At 36.6% G+C, this 8,479-nt stretch overlaps 1 protein-coding gene across 1 annotated transcript in view; it reads left to right on the top strand.

The window, feature by feature from the left end:
• The window catches only part of SCFD1 (sec1 family domain containing 1), a 147,312-nt gene that overhangs the window by 110,520 nt on the left and 28,313 nt on the right, over window positions 1-8,479 (top strand). Inside the window, exon 20 of the mRNA XM_007949997.2 lies at window positions 716-769. Within this exon, the coding sequence (XP_007948188.1) occupies window positions 716-769 (54 nt within the window). The remainder of the gene's footprint in view (window positions 1-715; window positions 770-8,479) is intronic.

Raw genomic sequence — 8,479 nt, 5'->3', positions numbered from 1 at the left:
TATATATATATATATATATATATATATAAACTAAACTCATTGCCATCAAGTCATTTCCAACTCATAGCAACCCCTCCTTGGGTTTCTGAGGTGATGCCTCTATGGAAATAGATTGTCCAGCCTTCCTCCTGAGGAGTAGCTGGTGAGTTTGAACCGCCAGCCTTCTGATTAGCAGTCAAATGCCTTAGGCACTATGCCACCATATCAGTCGATCAATTGAGATATATACATATGCATTTCCTCATTTTTCAAAGAGCACAAGTTGTCTTTTTGGTTTAGAAGAAACAACATCAGAAACAACAGAATTAGATCATTTAATCTCATACATTTTCACAAACTTTATTTTATCACAGCAAAATTTTACAGTCACTAGTATTCAAAAACAAACATCCAGCAAATAAAGTAAAAAACCAAAACATGTATTGGTACTAAAACCTGAATATACCTCTCAATAAAGAGAACTTTTGATTTAGAATTATTTCTTCCTATGGAATCATGAGTAGTGCCATATAACAGAATATTTATTATTAGAATATGTTTAATTGAAAAGTAAATATACTTAACTATAAAATGCCTTATATGATTATGTGTATTTTATGATTAAAGTTTTAGCCATAAATGGAAATAATGTGAGCATGATTAATTTTTTTTAATAGAGAAGAACTTTGGTTTGTCATTCTTCTAATATTTAATAAAACACTCATCTCTTCCACAGAATCTACCTGTAACTCGTATATTAGACAACCTCATGGAGATGAAATCAAACCCTGTGAGTAACTTCTAACATTGTACTTGTAAATTCTTAAACATTTATTATAAAACTGACTAGTACAAGAGGTGATGGTTTGCTATGAGCATAATCACAGCAGAATACATGAGGGAAACAAAAGAGTCCGTTTTCCAAGAGCCTTTCTTTAGCCATTATCACTGATAAATGGGAATTGTACTTCTCAGCTGCTATAACCATTCTGACCAGTTCTCATCTAAATTAAATATGGAATATAACCTGTGTGTATAAGTCAGTGTACAATATATCCTAAGGAGCAGGTTTCTGTAAATGAAAGAGAACCAGTGATCATCAGTTGGTGTAGAAGAAAAAGCATCAGACCAACTTAATTTTATGCAAATAATTAAATTAGAGTAATACATAGTGAAATTTTTAAGTGTGTATGTTCAGATGGTACTAAATGCTTTTGGACTAAAAAGTAAATTGAGGTAAATTGTTGGATGAATGGGTAAATATTATGGTATTTACTTAAAGAGTGGGTTTCCAAGTTACCTGTTCACAGTTCAAGAAAGAAATGTAAAAATCATTATAATCTTTTTTCGTAAAGTAAACCCATCGTTACTGTGGCAATTAGAGAGAATCAAGAAAGGCAGCATGATCCTATGTGCATCTTCAGGTTGGTTGCAGGCTAAGAAAGAGAATGAGAAGAGAATCTTAAGATTAATGTGACTTTTTTGTAATTGTTGAAATATGATTATAACAATATCAAAGGAAATTTAACAAATTTTTAATTCCCATGTGAAAATATATAGTGTATTAAAAAAAATTAAAGGACAATTACAATTATAAAGGGAATGGGAATAAACTAAAAAGGAATAAGAATCTTCCATCTGAAAAGTGATATAAACAAAATGGTATACAACGTAGTAGTAATACATTTTATTATTACATCTGAGTATATTTGAAAGGGCTTTTTTTAAAAAAAAAATCAGGTGTACATTTGTGACTAAATGTCCCAAAGAATATAATAGGCGGCAGACTTTTTGAAGATAGTATCCCTAACAGTAATAAAGGTTGAAATTATAAATAAATGCAAAAATTGAGACAGGGCAATGCCAAATCTACAGGGGTAAGGAACTTTAGAATATTTTGTTTCTGTCCTTATTCTTTGAAGTTAATATGAAGAATAATAACAACAATAATGATGATAATAACTAACATTTATTGAGAACTTACCGTGTGCTTGGTACTCATCAAAACATTTTTTACATATTATCTCTTTAATCCTCATTACACCTTCTGAGAAGGTATTATAATTCTCATTATTTATAATTGAGGAAATTGGCACAATGAGGTCAATTAACTTGCCCAAGGGCACACAGCTAATTAAATGGCAGAGCTGGGATTTTAACCACAGGCCACATTTTTTAACCACTGTGCTGTATTGATTAGGGCAAAATCCATACCCTTCATGGAAGAGTAGAACTTAAGGAAACAAATCATTTTGATAATGGAATTGAAACCAAGACATGTTAATTGACTATTCCCAAGTCACATTAATTTAATTTTGGTAACAGAATTGAACTAAAACCCACTAATCCTATATTCCTACCTAGTGTTCATTTTAACGTATACATTCTTTCCATAGTATTTGTCATAAAGACACAGATGGCTAAATTGTGGGACTTACCAATCAATGAATTTTTCCAAGTTGTGAAAGTTCACTAATTAGCTCTATTGATTTGACTTTCACATTATAACTTAAGATGTATTGCTATGTATTTTGTTAAATTAATTAGGAAAAGTAAATTTTTTCTGCTTTGATAGCATTTCTTCATCCATCTCTTGGGTGAGGCAGGTACCTGCCCCCTCTCTCAACCCTTTCCTGTTCCCAGATGAACAAGTTGATTTAGAAGCACGGAAAAGGTTAGCAGAATAATTAGCAAAGTATTCTAAATTAGAGCAGTTAGTAATCTTGAATTTGTCATGTCTTGGAGGTTTTAAAATGTTATAACCTAATTTTAAATGAATTATTATCACTTACATTTATTAACTAAGTGTTCTTATTGGATATCTAATTGAATACATTGTAAAAGAAAAATTAAGGCAAGATAGGAGATAACTTTCATCTTAGCTACATATGGCTGGTGGCAGTTTTCTGGAGTAGTATGTTGAAGGATTCTGAAATGAATTTGACTTCGCTGAGAGTGCTGTGGTTGGTTAGCATTGTCCACTATTGAGTGCAGGATTAGACAGTGGCAACACATGTGTGGTATATTACCCAAAACTTATGAAATCCAAAAAACTGAGTTGTAAAAGACTTAACTCATTTGGTGGCAAAACCTGACATAAACTCAAATTGAGGCTCTTTATAGTTTTTATTAATCCTACTCTATGTTAATATTCATATATCTAGCTGCAGTAATAGTAACATGTTAGATGATGGGGTGCTGCTGCCTACTGGGAGTGTTGTATTATATACATGACCATTATGTATCTAAATTTTTTTTTAAATTCTAAAATATATCAAACACCACAGGTTTTAGATAAGAAAGATAGATTGTGAGCCTCTGTATATTCAGTAAAATAATACAAAATTCTAAAAACAAAAATACTTGTTACATGGTACTTTGGCTAATTTTAGGCTTATAAAACAGGTATATTTTGAAGAAACAATATAACATAGTGATTAAGAGCTTGGGCATTGAGACTAGCCTGCTTGGGTTCAAGTCCTATAGGTCCCCCACTTATAAGTTATGTGACCTTAGTGAAGTTACATAACGTTCTCTACCCAAGACTGTTGTGGTGGTGGTGGTGAAGTGCCGTCGAGTTGCTTCCACTCACAGTGATTGTGTGTACACCAAAAGAAACATTTCCTTGTCCTGCGCCACTAGGTTTCAGCCCATTCACATTGTTGCAGCCACTGTGTCAGTCCATCTCATTGAGTGTCTTCCTCTTTTTTGCTGACGCTCTGGTTTACCAGGCATCATATTCTTGTCCAGGGACAGATCCCTCCTGACAACATGTCCAAAGCACATGAGATGAGGTCTTGCCATTCTTGCTTCTTGGGAGCATTCTGGCTGTACTTCTTCCAAGACAGATTTGTTTGTTCTTCTGGCAGGCCTTGGTCTATCCAGTATTCTTCACCAACATCATACTTAAAAGTCATCGGTTCGTCTTCAGTCTTCTGTACTCATTGTCCAGCTTTTACATGCGTAAGAGGCAATTGAAAATACTATGGCTTGGGTCAGGCCCACCTTAGTCCTCAAAGTGACATGTTTTGCTTTTTAACACTTCAGTCTTTTGTAGCAGATTAGCCAAATGCATTATGTCATTTGATTTCTTGACTTGCTTCCTTGGGAGGTGATTGTGGATCCAAGTCAAATGAAATCCTTGACAATTCCATTATTTTCCCCATTTATCATAATGTTGATTATTGGTCCAGTTGTGAGTAGTTTTGTTTTCTGTATGTTGAGGCATAATTTATAATGAAAGCTGCAGTCTTTGATTTTCATAAGTGCTTCCAGGCCTCGTGCTTTCAGCAAGCAAGGTTGTGTCATCTGCCTATTGCAGATTGTTAATGAGTCTTCCTTCACTCCTGATGCCACATTCTTCTTCATATAAACCAGTTACTCGGATTATTTGCTCAGCATACAGGTTGAATAAATATGGTGAAAGGATAAAACTCTGATGCATACCTTAACTGATTTAATACTATGCAGTATCTCCTTGTTCTGTTCAAATGACTGCTTCTTGGTCAATATACAGGTACTACATGAGCACAATTAACTATTCTGGAATTCCTATTCTTCCCAGAGTTAATCCATAATTTGTTATGATTCACACAATTAAATGCCATTGCATGGTCAATAAATCACAGGCAGACATCTTTCTGATATTCTCCACTTTCAGCCAAGATCTATCTGATATCAGCAATGATATCCCTTTTTCCAAGACCCCTTCAAAGTCCAGCTTGAATTTCTGGCAGTTCCCTGTCAATACATTGCTGTAACCATATTTTAATTATCTTCACAAAATTTCACTTGAATGTGATATTGATATCATTCAGTAATTCCATATTCTATTAGATCACCCTTTTTTGGAATAGGCACAAATATGGATCTCTTCCAGTCAGTCGGCCAGGTAGCTGTCTTCCAAATTTCTAGATGAATGAGCATTTCTAGCATTGTGTTTGTTGAAACATTTCAGTTGATTTTCTGTAAATTCCTGGAGTCTTATTGTTCCCATTGCCTTCAGTGCAGCTTGGACTTCTCCCTCTTCATTCAATACCATTGGTTCTTGATCGTATGCTACCTCCTGAAATGTTTGAACATCAACTGGTTCTTTTTGGTACAGTGACACTGTGTTTTCCTTCCATCTTTATCTTTTTAAAAAATTTTTTATTGTGATTTAGATGCGATTTTTTATTGTGAAGTAGATTCATTTTACACTCAACACTGCATACACATTTTGTTTCATGATACTGTTCCACAATGGAGCAGTTCTCCTCCCATCACCTCTCTGTGGTTACCCCTTCCCTGTGTCCTTAAATATACATTCCTGTCTATCTAGCTTTCCCACTATCTGACTGCTGCCCTTCTGATCTCACGACTGACTGTTATAAGGAGTGCATCTCCCTGGTGTAGTTGTCAGCTCACAGGCCTGTCTGTTGATTGGCTGAGAGCTAACCCACTTGAGTGAATCCATTTCCAAGCCAGAAGGGTAACTGGGGCCATAGTCTCAAGGTTTTACCAGTCTCTATCTGACCAGTCATTCTGGTCTTGGAGTCATTGAGGCTGAGGCTCCCATGTCCATTAGTCCCTGGGACTGCTTGTTTCCATATGTCTTTGGTTTTCTTCACACTTCTTTGCTCCAGATGAGGGAAGACGAATAATTGCATCTTAGATGGCCACTTGTGAGCTTGTAAGATGCCACTTACTACTCACCAAAGTAGGATGTGAACAGTGTTTTTGTGTGCTGTGTTGTGCCAGTTGAGCTTGATGTCCCCTGTGACCACTGTCCTGAGCCCACAGACCTAGTGCTTCATTCCCTCAGGGTGCTTGGTTGTGGCTAACAAGTTATCCTAACTTTGTCCCCTGTTAGCTCTGTAATGCATACAGACATTTTTATAGCACATACAAATATGCATGTAGGAATATCTTCTGCCAAATGTATGTATTAAACCAGACTCGCTGCCGTCAAGTCAGTTCCAACTCATAGCAACCCCACCTTCGGTTTCTGAGGGAGTATCTCTGTGGAAATAGATTGCCCAGTCTTCCTTCTGAGGAGTGGCTGGTGGTTAGCAGTCAAATGCTTTAGGCATTATACCACCAGAGCACCTAACCTATGTATGGTCATGGGTATATTGCCGTTCATCTACCCACATCTGATCTTCCTGACTGTCTTCCTATGTGTTCACCCGTAGACTAGTGTTTATTACTGATGACACAGTATTGTGTATGTGATAGTTTGTCATCTGTACCTCTTGTGCACCTCTCTGTGTCTTCCTTTTCTTTGGTGATATTGTGCTGGTCACACACTTTTGTTGTATTGCCTTTTCCTTCACCTAAATCAACACGTCTCTTAACTGAACAGCAATTTTCCCTTCTCTTCCATGCCATCCCCAAGTAACCAACAAAGAAAATTTCCTTCCCTATGTAAACCTTTCCTTGATTTTTTATAACAGACTCATACAGTATTGTTCCTTCTGTGATTGACTTATTTCATGCAACATAATGTCCTCCAGGTTCATCCACATTATGAAGTGATTCACTGATCTTCATTATTTACTGTTGCTTAGTATTCCATTTTGCGTATGTACTGTGGTTTGGTTAACCATTCATCTGTTGATGGACACGTATATTGTTTCCATCTCTTTGCTATTATGAATAGTGCTACGATAAACATAGCTGTGCATGTATCTGTTTCTTTCCAGATACCACCTCTTTAGGATATATTCCTAGTAGTGGGATTGCTGGATCAAATGGTATTTCTAGTTCCAAGTTTTTAAAGAAGTGCCATACCATTTTTCACAGTGGTTGTATCATTTTTACAGTTCCACCAGCAGTGTATGAGAGTTCCAATCTCTATACCCTCATCTGCATTTGTTGTTTTCTGTGTTGTTGAATTTTGCTATTATTGCTGGGGTGAGATGTCTCATTGTTTTGATTTGCATCTCTCTAATGACTAATGATTGTGAGCATTTCTTCATGTACTTGTTGGCCACTTGAACATCTTTTGTGTTGAAGTGTCTGTTCATGCCTTGGATATTTTTTATTGGATTGTATTTTTGATGTTGAGGTGTTGAAATTTTCTATAAATTCAGAGATAAATCTCTTGTCAGATGTGTCATTGCCAAATATTTCTTCCTAATCTGTAGGTTTTCTTTTTACTCTTTTGGAGGAATCTTTTCATGTGCATAGAATTTAATTTTTAGAAGGTCCCAGTCATCTACTTTGTCTTCGGCTGTTTGTGCATTTTTTATTATGCTTTATAGTCTAGTTAGCCAAAAAATTAGGGCCCCAAGTTTGGCCCTATTTTTTTCTTCGAGTAACTTTATAGTTTTAGATTTTACGTATGGTGTGAGGTATGGATCTTGTTTCACTTTTTGCAAATGGATATCCAGTTTTGTCAGCACCATTTGTTCTTCCCCATTGAATGCATTACGTCCCTTTGTCAAAGATCAGCTGCTCATAGGTGGATGAATTTATTTCTGGACTCTAAATTCTGTTCCACTAGTGTTATAAATTGTACTGTTTTCTTTATTTCCATTTCAGATAGCTCTTTGTTGATGTAGAGGAATCCAACTAATTTTTGTTTTTCTTTGTATATGGATTTGGGAGCTATTTAACTGGCTTTGTAAATATTTATTATGGTTATGTCCTCTTGTTCAAATGATCCTTTAATCATTATATAATGTCTTTCTTGTCTCTTATGGGTCCAGAGATGGATGGATCTATTTCTAGATTTTCAGTTCTGTTCCACTGGTATATGTGTCTGTCATTGTACCAATATCAGGCTGTTTGGACTACTGTGGCTATATAGTAGGCTTTGAGATGAGAGAATGAGCTTGCCTACTTTTTCTTCCTCAACAGTGCTTTGCTTGTCTGAGCTCTCTTTCCTTTCCAAATGAAGTTAGTGATTGATTTTCCCATGCCCTTAAAGAATGTTGATGGAATTTGGTCAGGTTTGCATTGGGTACTATATAAATGTATATGTGGAGGGAGGGAAAAGGAGGGGAGGAGGGGATGGAAAGACAAAGAGAGATAGATAATGCTTTGGGTGGTGATGGTGGTTGTTATGTGCCCTCGAGTCAGCCCCAACTCATAGCGACCCCTCCTAGGGTTTCTGAGGCAGTATCACTACAGAAGTGGATTGCCCCATCTTCCTACCAAGGAGTGTCTGGTGGGTTTGAACTGCCTTCCTTCTGGTTAGCAGTCAGGTGCCTTAGGCACTACACTACCAGAGCTCCCAATGGTTTGGGTAGTACTGACACTTTCACAATATTCAGTCTTCCTATCCATGAGAATGGCATGTTGTGCCATTATGTAGGTAGGTCTCTTGTCATTTCTTGTTGTTGTTGTTGTTAAGTGTCGTCGAGTCGTTTCCAACTCATAGCGACCCCATGCACAGCAGAACAAAACACTGCCCGATCCCACGCCAGCCCCACAATCCCTGCTATACTTGAGCCCATCATCGCAGCCACCGTATCAGTCCATCTCCTTGAAGGCCTCCCCCTCTTTCGTGGACCCT

This window comes from Orycteropus afer, unplaced genomic scaffold, assembly GCF_000298275.1.
Source record: "Orycteropus afer afer isolate SDZICR_OR568_19922 unplaced genomic scaffold, OryAfe1.0 scaffold00260, whole genome shotgun sequence".
Taxonomy (NCBI): domain Eukaryota; kingdom Metazoa; phylum Chordata; class Mammalia; order Tubulidentata; family Orycteropodidae; genus Orycteropus; species Orycteropus afer.
Note: the sequence above shows the minus strand (reverse complement) of the source record. Positions and strands in the feature narration are given on the sequence as shown.